The 16,031-nt window shown below is 41.5% G+C and overlaps 1 protein-coding gene across 1 annotated transcript in view; it reads right to left on the bottom strand.

Moving 5' to 3' along the window:
* Window positions 1-3,917: 3,917 nt before the first annotated feature.
* Window positions 3,918-16,031, bottom strand: part of LOC128643340 (uncharacterized) — a 111,521-nt gene continuing 99,407 nt past the window's right edge. Inside the window, exons 4-7 of the mRNA XM_053696271.1 lie at window positions 11,483-11,641; window positions 11,275-11,390; window positions 5,323-5,428; window positions 3,918-4,417 (exon numbers count right to left, since the gene is read on the bottom strand). Of these exons, the coding sequence (XP_053552246.1) occupies window positions 4,106-4,417; window positions 5,323-5,428; window positions 11,275-11,390; window positions 11,483-11,641 (693 nt within the window). The 3' untranslated portion in view covers window positions 3,918-4,105. The remainder of the gene's footprint in view (window positions 4,418-5,322; window positions 5,429-11,274; window positions 11,391-11,482; window positions 11,642-16,031) is intronic.

The raw sequence follows: 16,031 nt of genomic DNA, 5'->3' as shown, positions 1-16,031 counted from the left end.
TACGCTAGTACCCTTGAGAAGGTGCCTCCATTCCTTGAGTGCCAAAATTATGGCCAGTAAGTCCCTGTAGCCAATTTCATAATTGCACTCCGCCAGAGACAATTTCTTAGAGAAGAAACCACACGGATGCAAGGAACCGTCAGGCGTAGGGCGTTAAATAAGAGGGCACCTACTCCAGTCTCAGACGCATCGACCTCAAGAACAAAAGGCAGGACAGGGTTTGGATGAGCCAGAACTGGAGCGGCAGCAAAGGCAGTCTTAAGACTCTCAAAAGCCTTATTGGCAGTAGGTGACCAATGGAGTGGATCATTCTCCTTATGGGTCATGTCAGTGATAGGTTTGACCAAGGAAGAAAAGTTTTTAATAAACTTCCTATAGTAATTGGCAAAGCCCAAAAAACATTGAATAGAGCGAAGACCAACTGGGCGAGGCCACTGCAGGACTGCAGACAACTTGTCAGGATCCATGGAGAACCCTGCAACGGAGATTACATAACCTAGAAAGGTTACTTGAGTCTGATGGAACTCATATTTCTTGAGTTTACAAAACAGGCCGTTCTCACTTAGTCTCTGAAGTACCCGTGTAACATCAGAGCAATGAGCCTCAAGAGTGGGTGAGTGTATGAGGATATCATCTAAGTACACCACAACACACTGTTGCAACATATCTCGTAGAACATCATTAATAAATTCCTGGAAACAGCTGGAGCATTACATAGGCCAAAGGGCATTACAAGATACTCATAATGCCGGCTCCTGGTGTTAAATGCTGTTTTCCATTCGTGGCCCTCCTTAATCCTAACGAGATTGTATGCTCCTCTCAAATCAAGTTTAGAAAAGACCGTAGCTCCCTTGAGGTGGTCAAAGAGTTTCGTAATGAGCGGAATAGGGTAAGCATTCTTAATGGTAAGACGATTAAGACCCCTATAATCGATGCATGGTCTTAACTCGCCACCCTTTTTTTTCACAAAGAAGAAGCCAGCCCCTGCAGGAGACCAGGATTTGCGGATGATCCCCCGTGACAGAGCATCGGCAACATACTCCTCCGTAGCACAATTCTCTGCAACCCAGAGAGGGTAAACCCAGCCCCGAGGAGGATTGGCTCCGGGTTGCAGGTCTATGGCACAATCGTAAGACTGGTGAGGAGGCAACGTACCAGCACGCACCTTGTCAAAAATATCTTGGAACTCTCGGTACTCCTCAGGCAATTGAGATACCGAAGAAGTGCACAGGACTTTGACTGGTTTCCGAAGACAAGTGGATATACATTGTGGAGACCACGACAAAATTTCGGACCTACGCCAGTCGAGACTGGGATTGTGCTTTTGGAGCCAGGAATAACCCAGAACAACTGGAAAATGCGAAGTTCACCTGGAACTGGAGGGTTTCAAAATGGAGAGCCCCAACAGCCATGGATAACGGAGTGGTTTCGTGAGTAACAAGTGCAGGCTGAAGAGGCCTGCCATCAATGGCCTCAATAGCAAGCGGAATGGACTGAGGCAATACAGGAATAATGTGCTGTGATACAAAAGCACTGTCAATGAAATAGCCTGCAGCACCGGAGTCAACAAGAGCCTGGGTGACTATGGAGGAGTCCACCCAGGAAAGGACAACCGTGACCAAAGGTTTCTCCTTTAGCGGTTCTGGGGACGAGTATAATCCACCCAAGGTCTGCCACCGACAGGACCCGAGGTGCGAGCGCTTAACCGGCCGTGTAGGACAAAACTTTAGGTGGCCCTGTAACCCGCAATAGAGACAGAGCCCCTCCCTCCTCCTAAAGGCCCTCTCCACCATGGAGAGACGCGTAAATCCCAACTGCATCGGCACAGCAGTACCTGGTGACTCGGGACCAGGAGACATGGGAGGAGAGGGAGGCATGGTTGGGAACGACAACATAGGAGAAAACGGTACAGGAGGCTTCCGCAAGCGCTCCTTGAAAGAGGGCCTCTCTCTGAGTCTGATGTCAATTAGGATTAAAAAAGACACCAAAGCCTCGAGATCCTCTGGTAAATCTCTGGCAGCAACTTCGTCTTTAATCACATCAGAAAGCCCATGAAAGAAGGCGGCAACAAAGACTTCATTGTTCCAACCAACCTCTGTGGCAAGCGTATGGAACTCAATGGCATACTGAGCAACAGATCTCGTACCTTGCTGAATGGACATGAATTGTTTGGTAGCAGAGGAGGAGCTAGCTGGAACATCAAATACCCTTCGAAAGGAGGCCACAAATTCAGGGTAATTAGAAATCACAGGTTTATTGGTCTCCCACAAGGGATTAGCCCAGGTAAGGGCCGTGTCAGAGAGTAAAGAGATGAGAAATCCCACCTTGGCTCTGTCAGAGTAAAACGCCTGAGGTAACATCTCAAAGTAAATACCCACCTGGTTCAAAAACCCTCTGCACTGATTAGGATCGCCTCCATAACGCCTGAGGTAGAGGTGCAGAACCGGACATGCTCCTGGTAGGACTAGGTGCAGCAGCGGAAACAGGAGCAGCCATAACTTGTGGGACACTCTAGTCCAAATGTGCAGTGCGAGTCAGCAGGGTTTGCAGGGCTAGTGCAAATTGATCCAAGCAGTGATCCTGTTCCTCAATCCTGGAAATGATTGTAGGTAAAGGTGGATTATTAGCACCATCAGGATTCGTGGCCCTTGCGTAATATCAGGGTGCCAGGAATCAGACTGAGACAAGAAGTGCAAAAATAATCACACCTTTTTATTAATAACAAAAATAATAAAAAGTCCATAAGTCAAATAACAAACCAGGAGTCAAAACCAGAGCTGGTAGTCAGACGAGCCGAGTCAGGAGCCAAAGCGAGTAGTCAGACGAGCCGAGTCAGGAACCAGGAGGGACGTCAGACAGCCAGGTAATACAAAGGAACTCACAAACAGGTCTGAGACAACGTAAAGGCAAAGCATACTGAACAGAAAATGGCTGCCAGCAGCACATGGCAAACAAAGCAGGGAAAAAACCCTGACACTCATTCCGCAAACTTTACATTCACTTTCATTTAAAATTTGTCAGAAAGAAATCTACTACTCATTTGAAATTCAAACTAAGTTTTGCATTGTCGATTATGCGATTCTACTATGTTTAGTGGTCCTTTGAGTTGATTATTTTGTTCACAATTTTAACCTGCTTTTCATTACTGATTAAACAGAGAAATATATATATATATATATATATATAAATACTTCAATTTGAAGCCAAGGGATTTGTACACCTTTAATGGTTTTATAGAAGCATTGCTAGAGCACGCCACTTTGTAGATTAAAGATAGTTATAACAAATTAGAGCATTATATTCTTGCATTAAAATTTAATTTTAATTAATTCCAAAGGGCTGTCCAATACGTAACATTAAAACCCAGTATGTCTACTTTTTGCACTAAGAAAGAACCAAGATTTTCCTGCAAGCTACTACTGCTAAAACCTGTCTGTGTGAAGCAAATACAAATAGAACTACAATGTTTTTAGTGCAGATCATTGTATATTCACTTTTCATTTCTAGTTTTCTAGATATTATTTTACTGTAATTTTTGAGACCATTTTGAAATACTAAGCAAGCATAGCATTTGTAACAGTTATTAAGTTGCAAAAAAAATGTGGTTTTAGAGATATTAAAATACTTAACCTCTTTCTATGTTTTCTGCCTTTACAATCTTTAATAAATCAGCCAATCCAACTGTGGATACATTCAAAAATTGCAGCATTTATTGTGGCAAAGTGCTGCAGCAGCTGGCTTTTGATTATTTTTAAAAGTTGTAATCTCACAGAATGTTGAGCCTAAACCTCACCAGAATGTGCTCACTCAATCATTATGCTTTAAGGCTCTCCTGTGATTATGATTGTCAATCTGTACAATCTGCTTTTTTTCCCCACTTTGTCCATGTGCTTGTCTTATATACACCCCCCCCCAGCTTAGCCTGCAAGTTACTGCCACATCAACAATATTTTTGGTCCCATTGTATTATTATTATACTTTATAAAGCACCAATAAATTCTGCAGCGCCGTCCATGGGTACAAAAGATAAAAGTACAATGATGATACAATATTTTTAAGAGACAGGACAAAACTTATCAAACAAATACAGGAGGAATTGAGGGCCCTATTCCAATTGGAATTTACAATCTAAAAGGGTAGGAGGGTGAGACATGTTAATCTTTAGGTGGTGAAAGGCCATCCAGGAAGAAATGCCAGATAAGCAGTCGCTGACGTGAGACAGGACAGAAGGAGTGAGAGCAGGGGTGGAGAGGCAGATCTCAGCATAGAGGTGATCTTTGAAGCCATAGCTGTTGAGAAGTGTACCCAGTAAAGAAGTATAAATAGAGAAGAGTTGAGGACCCAGGACAGAGCCTTGAGTTACTCCGACAGAGACATTGAAGAGGAGGCGTCGCCAGCAAATGAGACAGAAAAGGACCTGTTAGAGAGATAAGAGTGAATCATCCAAGAGATGGCAGTATCACAGAGAGCTTAAAGTATCTTGGAGGAGGCGCTGGTCAATGGTGTCAGAGGCTGTTATTTTTAGCAGAAAGAGGATCATTAGTAACCTTGGCGAGGGCAGTTTCGGTTGAGTGTTGGGGAAAAAATCCAGATTGTAGGGGGTCAAGCAAAGAGTTGGAGGACAGGCAGTCAAAAACTATTTTTTTCAGGACTTTTGAAGCTAGTGGAAGCAGCGATATGGGGCGTTAGTTTGCAGGAGAATTAGAGGGTTTTTTGAGGATGGGGGTGACCTTTGCATGTTTGAAAGAAGATGGGAATGATCCAGTAGAAAGGGATAGGTTGAAGATGTGAGTGAGGGTGGAAGACAGAGAAAGTATTAGTCGTGAAGGGATAGTGTCAAGCGGGCAGGTAGTGAGGCATGAGGAAGACAATATGGAACCCACTTCATTCTCAGTGGCTGGGGAGAAGATGCAGAGGGGTGGCGATGGAAGATTGTAGGCTTGTGTCGGGATGTTGCTTCGGATGGTATGTGTTTTGTTTAAATAGTAGTCTGCCAGGTCTTGAGCACCAAAGACAGATGAAGGGGGTGGTAGAGGAAAAAGTTTAAAGTGGGGTGAGTAGAGGAGAGAGTTGAAAGTGGAGAAGAGTTGTTTAGGGTTTGAGGAGGGAGCGGATATAAGAGAAGTAGTTTTGCTTGGCTAAATGAAGGGCAGATGTGGAAGAATGAACTTACAGTGGATGAAATCAGGTTCAGAGTGAAATTTCCTCCAAGCAATCTCAAGAGGTTTGAAGTTCCATAGTAAGATTAATCTCAGACTCTTTGAGCCTCATCAGTGAGGTGTAGCTGCATCCCTCTCTGCACATACATTAAAACAAACATACCTTTTTGCTTGTATCCTGTCTTTTGCACACTTTTTGATGAAACTGAGCTTCGTCTCTTAATAGTTTTAGTTCATTTTGGAGATCCTCTATCTGTTGATGATGCTCCCTGTTATAATAACAAACATATTACTATTATCATTATCATCTTTTATTTGTAAGGACACCACTGTATTCCACAGTGCTTGATTATGGGGGCATACAATACATTTTTTTAGAGTTAGAATCCAGATCCATTGATGAATATCATTACAGGTTGATGTTAGTTTAAAAAAAACAAAACAGACTGTTCCCTCCATTAAATATTTACCATACAAGAGCAATAATATTGGGAAAATGATTTAACACTGTGGCTACAAAATATTACTAAGCAAGACAATGCCCTTTGGTATTCTTTGGGTAAATTATCAGAGAACTTAATGCTATATAATCCCATAATATACCCCAAAGTGTCAGCTAATGCAAAGTTCTATCTTCAGAAAAGTAATTGCCAAACTTAATTGTTTAACTGTTTAAGCAATGTGTAGGTCCCCCCCACCTTAGCCCATATAGAGCAGTAAAGAGCTGATCCTTTTCACAGAACGTATTCTTGTTAAAGGTTTCTATTCCTTAGCTGCCACAGCAAAAAGTAAACAATGTATAATTTGACTGAGCTATAAAAAACAATTGATAATTATGCATAAGTAAAATAACACCAAGGGCTTGATGATCTAGAACTTTCCACTCTGATGAGATTATTTAAGAAGTCTTGTCTATATTGCAAGGTCCATCAATTAATTTGAATGCCATATTTTAGTTGAGAGTTGATTTTAGCTTGCTGAGCATAATGGGAAATGTAGTTCCAAAACCTCTGGAGGGCCAAGGTTGAGGATGTCTGTCTTTAATCATTGTATAGTTTAAATCTACTTGCAGACAAGGAATGCTGCACAGGCCCTTATTTAAAATCAAGAGCGATTGGCAAACTATTGAGCAACCTAGAGTAAGTTCTATAATATTAATAACCTGGGTCCAGTAGGGCTTGATTATCTCACAGTCCCACCAGATATTACCAAGAGACCCCTCCTCCCCCATTCTATCCAGCACTTCCCAGATATGGAGGAAGAGATAGAGTGTAGTTGGGCAGGGGTAAGGTACCATCTAATTAATATCTGTTGATTAAAACTGTGTGGCAAACGGATACGTTTCTCTCCTGAGTGCTTAGATATTTTCTTATGGCAATATTAGTCTTTTAACATCAAGCTTTATAAATGTCTGCTGTAGCTTCATCTAGGAAAGAGAAACACGTCTTAGAAGTCATGCTCATCATACATTTTAACTGCCTGTCTGTATCTTTCCAGCTCTACAGAAAATGTAGCTCTTCTGCTACAATGTTCAGTTGCCGGAGTATCTCAGGGAAAAGTAAACACATATAGTGAAGTATCAAAGGTGAAATCACAAATCGTATTTGAAAAATACTCTTGGTAGAGGGTAAAGTCTTCAATTTATTCAAGAACCTTCAGAATTCAAAAGTTTCTTATGGAAAAAACGGTTTATTAAAACAAAAGAATATGAGTGCATTGTTGTCACTTATTAATATTCACTTTTCAATTGTGAATTAATTTTTAACTTTTCGCTATACACTAAGGGCCAGATTACAAGTGGAGCGGTATTTAACTCTCCCTCTTGCGCGCTAACTCAGCAAGAAGTAAGCTTTTTGCTCTCTTTGGGTGGCGCTCGTATTACAAGTTGAAAGTAAACTGTTTCCACATGAGCAGAACTTAGGATTCAGGGGTCAATTTGTCATTGTGCGGACGTACACTATACGATGTACCGTATCATGTCCGCCGCACATCGATACATGCCGACAGCGATTTATCATTGCACCAGGAGTTCTGGTGAACTGCTGGTGCAATACCGCCCCCTGCAGATTCGCGGCCAATCGGCTGCTAGCAGGGGGTGTCAATTAACCCGATCGTATTTGATCGAGCTGATAGCTATCCGCCACCTCACAGGTGGTGGACGAGTTAAGGAGCAGCGTTCTTAGGACCGCTGCTTCTTAACTTCCGCTTCAGACGGAATTGAAGCGGAGAGGTTCGGAAGCAGCATCCGCTGCTTCATAAATCGACCCCATAGCGTGTGCGTTAATGTATTCCCCAAAAGTCAATGGAGCAAAAAAAGTGGGAAAAACACCCTACTCGTGCGCAAACCCAATCACATATTCTCAAGTGTGCTAACCCAACATGAAAATATGAATTTTATTTTACATTCCAATATTTTTCACATAGAAGAATATGTTTTATTAATTCATAAATACATATTTCTATAAACTTTTTTGTGCAATATTTTTTACAATAATTTTAATCAGATAGTGTTATTATGAGTGTAACTGTACTTTGTAATGTATTTTTGATGTTTTATGACACTTTTTTGTTTTGCTAAACAGTTAACAAGAGCTCTGAGGATGCGCTATCCCGACGCGCATTAACTTCAATTGCGATCGTATTTACTTTTAACTTGTAATACGAGCGATAAACATGACGCTGGCAAACACCTGTGATAAAGTTCTTTTTGCTTGCGTGCAACTGTTAGCGCTCCATTCCTAATCTGTCCCTAAGTTATTTAGTAATTTTGGTATTTACACATTTTTCTGCATAGGAAAGCATTTTTGGCATTCAAGGGGCAATATATCAAAGTTGAACTTTCATAATTAAGATAGAGCATACAATTTTAAACACCTTTCCAGTTTACTTCTATTATTATTATTAATATTCTTTATTTATAAAGTGCCAACACATTCCGCAACGCTGTCCATGGGTAACAAAGATAAAAGTACAGTACAATATGAGACACCAGACAAAATTTAACAAACAAATACAGGGGAATTGGGAGCCCTGTTCCTGTGGGAACTAACAATCTACATGGGTAGGTGGGTGAGAAACAGGAGATGGGGACTGCAAAGGTGGGAATGATAGTGTGGAGTTAGATGAGGGCAACTATTAGGCAAGTGGAATTAATTAGTTACTGATTTAGTGATAGGCTTCCCTGAACAAGAAGGTCTTTAGGGAGCGTTTAAAGGAAGAGATGTTGGGGGAAAGTCTGCTTGAGGAAGTGCGTTCCAGAGGGTTGGTGCTGCACAAGAGAAGTCCTGTAGTCTAGCATGGGAGGAGGTGATGGTAGAAAATGCAAGGAGTAGATTGTTGTTGGATCTTAGGGGGCAGGCTGGAGTATATTTGTTGATGAGTGAGGACAGGTAGGGGGGCTGCATTGGTAAGGGCTTTGTAGGTCAGAGTGAGAATTTTGAATTTAATTCTGCTGTGAATGGGGAGCCAGTGAAGGGACTTACAGAGGGGTGCAGCAGATACAGAGCGTCGGGAGAGGTGGATTAGCCTAGCAGAGGCATTTAGGATGGATTGAATGGGGGAGAGGCGGGAGAGAGGAAGGCCAGTTAGTAGGTTATTACAGTAGTCAAGCCGGGAAATTACTAGGGAATGGATTAGCTGTTTATTAGTTTCAGCACTCAGAAAAGGACGAATTTTTGAGATATTGCATAAGTGGTTGCGACAGGATGAAGAGAGCAATTGGATGTGCGTTATGAAGGACAGATTGGAGTCAAGTGTAACTCCTAGGCAGCGGACTTGGGGTGATGGGGAGATAGTGGTGTTGCCAACAGTGATAGTAAAGTTAGAAACTGGAGTAGAATTAGATGGGGGGATAAGAAGAAGCTCAGTCTTGGAAATGTTGATTTTTAGGTGGTGAGAGGCCATCCAGGAAGAAATGCCAGGTAAGCAGTCGCTGATGTGGGAAAGGACAGAAGGAGAGAGTGAGGAAGTATAAATAGAGAAGAGTAGAGGGCCTAGAACAGAGCCTTGAGGTACTCCAACAGACAGAAGCAATGAAGAGGAGGAGTCGCCAGCAAATGAGACAGAAAAGGACCTATTAGAGAGATAAGAGTGGATCCAGGAGAGGGCAATGTCACAGAGCCCAAGGGAGCAGGGGATGGTCAACAGTGTCAAAGGCAGCAGACAGGTCAAGTAAGATAACTACAGAGTAGTGGCCATTGTTTTTAGCAGAAAGAAGATTGTTAGTAACCTTGGTGAGGGCAGTCTCAGTTACTAACTCAATTCTCTTGGTATACTTTGTTTAAAAGCATACCTAGGTAGGCTCAGGAGCAGCAATGCACTACTGGGAGTCAGCTGTTTGGTGGCTGCAAATATATACTTGTCATTAGCTCACCCGATATGTTTAGCCTAGATCCCAGTAATGGTAAACAAAGTTTAGAAGCGGTGCGCTCTGTCTTACCCGCTGTGTAGATTCGCGGGACACAGGAGAGTGGGGATGATGTCACACGTCACGTGGCTATGTGCTGCAGTCAGCATCTTAGCCTCCAACGCCAACTAGTGATATAGATACAAAGAAAGTCCCAAGCACATACCACATTTATAAGATAAAAATCTTCAAAGTTTATTCCACATAGTTAAAAGCATATAAAGTGTACAGCCATTAAACCGCAATGACAGACAGTGCAGAGAAAGGAAAACTGGGCTCCTATGCAGACATGTTTCGTGCTTGCAAGCACTTGTTCACTGCTCATAGGAGCTTCCTCCAGCTTAAATAGGCTCAAGCTCTTCTTAAAGACATATTGATACATTTAATTCATTAGTTCCTTTCCATGTTTCTTTTTGGTTATAGGAAAATAAAGGTGCGATCGGGCATTTCATTAAAATTCATTTATTTCCAATTTTAAAAATGAAGAGAACAGCAGCATCACATACAGAAAGAATGTAACACCAGCTGGCTTACGCATTGATTGGCGTTTGGTACTACCAGGACACATGGGCACGGACCCGGCTTTTGGATCACGGACACACCTCCTCCCCTATTAGCTGTTATTGATACATCACGACTGACATCATCATTCTCGTGGGACTACGAGGCTGTGTTTGTCCTAGTGTGGTGATTGTACCCTGCATAATGGCTAAACGCTAAGGTCAGCATCTGGAAACGTTTCCAAGTCAGCAGGGTCTCACCTGAAGCGGTCACGCAGCAGGATAGAGAGGTATGTTACCTCGGCATAGAGTTTTATAGAGGTGCACTGCTTAAAGGGGAGTTGAGACTGACCGAACATTATACCAAGAAACTGACTATTTTGGGCTTGCTCTGTAATATATTTATATTAAGACCCACAGTTAGTATTGAGGTCTTTAACTGACATTGCCCCTCTTTATTTGATATTTGAATTGCTTTTGGTTATAAACATGTAAAACATGTATGTCTTGCTACTCCTTCAACAAAGGATGCCAGAAGAATGAAGCAAATTTGATAACCAAAATAAATTGAAAATTTAGTTAAAATTGTATGCACTGTGAATAATAAAAGAAAAATTTGGGGTTTTATATCTTTTTTTATTTTAATTATTTAGTACTGTCACATTAAATTCAGAAATATGGGAATAAGGCCAGTAATGGTTGACAATTATGGGTGTAGGCTGGCTATCACTGAAGCTTAAACAGTAAGGCATTAGAAATACTCTGACAAAAATAAAATAAATATATATATATATATTTATTTATTTTAAGTAATGCATACCACAAGGGTATTACAGGAATACAAGTAAGGCATGTGTTCTGTATCTTAAAGTGAATGTCAAGTTTGATGAATCCTATTAAAACAGGGGCACTTTCATTCATCAAACTTTACATTTCACTCGTTTTGTTAAAATACTTACCTTTTAATCTTGAAAGCCGCCCCAGCACTTCCCCCACCCGTCGCAAGCCTCTCCATATGTCAAAAATTATGAAGCCGTATTCGTCATTGCTGACGTATGAAGTGACGAGCGGCAGGAGGGGGAGTCACTTTAAGTCTGAATATACAGAAACGATTCAAAATGGTAACTACACTTCTAGAATATATTTCTTATAGTATTGACAGGTAAGTAATTACATAAAACTAAAAAAAAGAAAACCATACAAACTGTACCGTGATTTCTCCTTGAAGAGGTCAGATATTTGTTTTTTTAATTTGTTTATCTTTTCATCCCTGGAGATGATTTCTAATTGACTCTGTTTTGTTACTGAAGTTATTTTCTCTTCACACTGCAAGAATAAAATAATATACTTCTTTAACCTAGGTGTTCAAAGAATACAAAGCATTAAACCCCACAAATATTATATTGTTGCCCCATAACCTGATTCTGCAATTCCTGAGTGACATTTTCATAATGTAGTTTGATTTCTCCAAGATGTTTTTCCTTCAGTTTAACCGCACTCTGAGATTCCTCCAGTTGCTTTCTTGTTATGTTATGATTGTTTATTTCAGTTTGAATTGTGCTTTTATACTGCAAAGTCTGCAAAGAAATATTGTTATTAGAAACACTCAACTGTCCTTGATATTTAATTGAGAAAGGAAAGGATGCTTTTATGTAAACGAATAACTTCCATTACCCGCAAAGTCTAAAATACTAATTAGAAATGTGACATTTAAATATTTTGCAATATTTAAATATACACATGCAGAAAGAAAGAAAATTGAGGCCATGCTTACAGTAAAAACCAACGGTTTATTGTATATGGGACATACAATTCAATGGTGCGCTCCCCTAGGACTGACGTGTTTCGCCCATGCGTACATGCGCTTTATCAGAGATATACTTGCAGCTCCTCTTGCAACTGTGCCTGCCTTTTTTATTTGAAAAAAAATAATAAATCAGGGCAGGTCATCAAGATGCATGCCTGTAATCAATTGGGACAATCGCCTCCTGATAACTCCCCCCCCACACACACACACACCTAAATAATAGCTTCATCCAAGCACTGAAGCATCAAACCTGAATAGAACAAAATATATTTACTTTAAAATTCATAGCATAATGCATGCATCAGAGTTCTTTCCTATTTACTATCGGCTAGATTTAGAGTTCGGCGGTAGATGGGTTGCTAACGCCACGCGTGTTTTATGTATAACGCACGGCATTGTTTAACTCCGGTATTTAGAGTTCAAATAATACCATCTAACGATGCTCTTAACGCGTGTATGTCACACGCGTAATCCTGCCCGCGTTAGACAGTCTCCCATAGAGATCAATGGGAAAGGCATAAAATAGCTTTTTTCACCTAACACTCGATCTCGCGAGAATACGCACAGCTCGGTCATATGACGCATACCACATCATGCACAACAATAACACGCCCCAAATGTCACAACAACAATCAATCAACAAAGCACACAAGCATTACACATTCACAAGCGGGGGGATTTGTAATAAAATTTAATACGGGGAATACGCATATACTTTAAGATGCGTAAAATCGCAAAATAACAACAAGGATTAAAAAAGATATACATACACTACAAAAAAAATCGCATTCAATATCACTATATATTATGACAAACATACATATACAACACTTCACTAAGAACACACCATCGCAAATTCACATTTAAAAAGAATACTATTGGACAATGTTAGAGAAAACGACCACTATGACATCATCGCATTCTACACATTCCACAAATACCAACTCAAAATGAGCATGCGCAAATTCACACACTTAATACACATTGCAATAATATTAATTGCTAATAAAGCACACCTGAACACTATTTACAACGGAAATTGGGACATCATTAAACATTTACACAGGGTATATAAGCACCACACAAGCAGGGCTTCTTTGACTGTGTTGCTGTTGGGTCTTTGGAGATTGGAGGTTTAATATTAGAGTTTGAGAATTTTTGAGAGTGAGTTAGTGTTAGCGTGAGAGAGTCAGTTGTTAGTGTTATCGTGAGTGAGTTAGTGGGAGTTAGTGGGAGTGGGAGAGAGTCTGTTAGTCGGAGCGTGAGTGAGTTAGTGGGAGTTAGTGGGAGTGGGAGAGAGTCTGTTAGTGGGAGCGTGAGTGAGTTAGTGGGAGTTATTAGTGAGAGTTGTTAGTGGGAGCGTAAGTTACTGGTAGTTAGTGAGAGTTAGTGGGAGTGTTTGTTAGTGAGAATTAGTAGTAGTGTGAGTTAGCGAGCGAGTGATTTTTCTGTACACTTAACACATTTACACGCAAACACATTCAATACATACATACACTTATCAATAACACTACATACACTCCATACCCCCTACCCCCTCATACTACACTCCATACCCCATTCCTTGTAGTCCCATTCCCTTTCATCCCATTTACTCTTATCCCATACCCCATACCCATCCCCTAGTTACATTTAGTTGACATATCCTCCTTTTAGTCTTCTTCTTCTTTTGGTTTATTTAAATACTCCTTAACCTCTTTGTTTTTTTACATCCCTCTCACACTTTAAGCACCTTTTTTGTCTTTTTACTTCTTTATTTTGACCCCCTTTCATTTCATCACACTCACTTTTTGTTTGATTATTTGGGGTTTAGTTTAGGGAACAGATGGAGGCCAGGCAGGGGACAGGTAGAGGGGGGAGGAGAGGGAGGGGGAGAGGAACAGGGCAGGAAGGGGAGCAGGAAGGGGGGCAGGAAGCGGGGGTGGAAGCGGTGGGTGGACCCAGCCACTTGGTTCAAGATGACCAAGTGGCTGGGCCCAGTGGCGGTCAGAGTAGGGCTTCACAGTCCGGGAAACAGAGGGCATCATCACAGGGGAAGGCCAAGGCGACTAGGGAGGCGAGGTTTTCGATGGAGGAGAAGGAGGCCCTCGTAGAGGCCTATATGGCCAGGCATAGGAGGCTGCAGCACCAAAAGACAACCCCGACTGACAGGAGGAGGCTCTGGAATGAGATCAGGAATGCAGTCAATGCAGTGGGTGGCCGGAACCGAGATATGGATTCGATCAAACATCGCTACCGGGACTGTAAACTGGAACTAAAAAAAAAGTTAGGTCTGGAGGCACGACATGCCGCAGGAACCGGTGGCGGACCTGCCCTTGAAATCGAGTACTGCCGATGGGAGGAAATGTTGCGGCCCAGCATCTCCGAGGTGGAAGTAGTCGGTATCGGAGGAATTGATACCGGGAACCTGCCACTCTCATCTGACGGTAAGCTCATTGAACAATAATTTCACATACGAATGTATTTCAATGGACACTATACGCAAACATTTACTTTCATGATTGAGGTAGCGAATACAATTTGACAAAACATTCAAATGTACTTAAATTACCTAATTTGAATCCTTCTTGAGATATATTTTAAGGAAGAAATAGCCATGCACACGGTGAAACAATCACAGGAGGCAGCTATATTCAGCTAACAATCAGCATCTTCTAAGCATATTTAGATATGCTTTTCAGCAAAGAATATCCAGAGAATTAAGCTAATTAGATAAGAAAAGTACATTCGAAAGTTGATAAAAAATGTATGCTTCTAAATCATGAAAGATAAAACATTGTGTTTCATGTGTTAAGGATCCGATTAATGCTATAACGTTGTTTACACGCATTCAATTACTTTGCGGTTACATCAGTATCTAGGCTATAGGTTAGGTGTGCATTTAAACAGACTGAAAACAAACGCTAAAACATTCACATTGACCAGATATCACAAACACGGTTTATGAAAAAGCTGAAATCGTATTGATTGTTTGTTAGATTTCTAAGTGGATTAATGATTCTGCATTTGTAATTGTATCGTAAGCTAAGTCATTTAAAGCTTGATTTTCTAATATGCTAATATATACATTTTTCTTTTTTTTTTTTTTTAAATATACAGAGTCTCGGGAGGAGGCAGCACTGGAAACACAGCCTCATGCATCTCCCCGGGATGAGAGTGGTGGGGAGGAATTTCCACTTCGGAGGGAAGAGGCCCCCCGTGACGAAGAGCGCACGGGAGATGATGAAGAGGCACAACAAGAGGAAATAGCGGAGGTGCGGGTTCTACTGGACTACATAGACCAGATGCGTACCTCCCGGATAGAAAATATCGAAGGACGCAATAGAATACTTGATGGCCAAAATCAAATTATTCAAGGACAAAACCAAAATCATCACCATACTCAATCGAATCGAAGAAGGACAAAACAGAATATTTCAGCTTCACCAAGAAATGTTCAATTTTTTCCGGGAGGCGCATGCTGGTCTACCTCCTGGTCCGCCTCTTGCTGCTGGGCCTCTTGCTGCTGGGCCATCTCCTCCTGCCGGCCCATCTCCTCCTGCCGGCGCATCTCCTCCTGCCGGGCCATCTACTCCTGCCGGGCCATCTACTCCTGCCGGGCCATCTACTCCTGCCGGCCCATCTACTCCTCCTCAGCCATCTTCTCCTCCTCAGCCATCTTCTCCTCCTCAGCCATCTTCTCCTCCTCACCTTGGTCGTCCCAGTACTCTTCCTTCCACTCTTCCCACAACAGCTCCAAGGAGAACTCTTCGGAGTCGGCAGTTGCCTCTCCCAGAGCCTCAGCCCCGTGGGAAGAGGGGAAGGAAGAGGAAGTAAGTATTTGTTTTCATCTTTACTGGTTTTTTTAATTTTATGTGTAATGGATAGGTATGTGATGATGTGGTTTTCATACACTTGTGGACCACACTCTGTATATAATCGACTTCTATGGGACCGGGTCCATGGAGGCAGATTGTTTGCAGAGTGTGGGTTATAAGTGTGTGAAAACCATATCATCACATACCTATCCTTGTTCATGATATTGATTGGTTTCTGTGATGTGATGTCCAAACTGTTTCCCGAATCGCAAACAAAATTAACATTACAATTATCCATGATGGCATATTACTGTTTGAATGCCAATAACACAGCTTAAAGGGACAGTCTGAAAATTATTGATT

Source organism: Bombina bombina, unplaced genomic scaffold (assembly GCF_027579735.1).
Source record: "Bombina bombina isolate aBomBom1 unplaced genomic scaffold, aBomBom1.pri scaffold_421, whole genome shotgun sequence".
Classification (NCBI taxonomy): domain Eukaryota; kingdom Metazoa; phylum Chordata; class Amphibia; order Anura; family Bombinatoridae; genus Bombina; species Bombina bombina.
The sequence above is the reverse complement of the archived record's forward strand: the minus strand, read 5'-3'. Positions and strand labels throughout refer to the sequence as shown.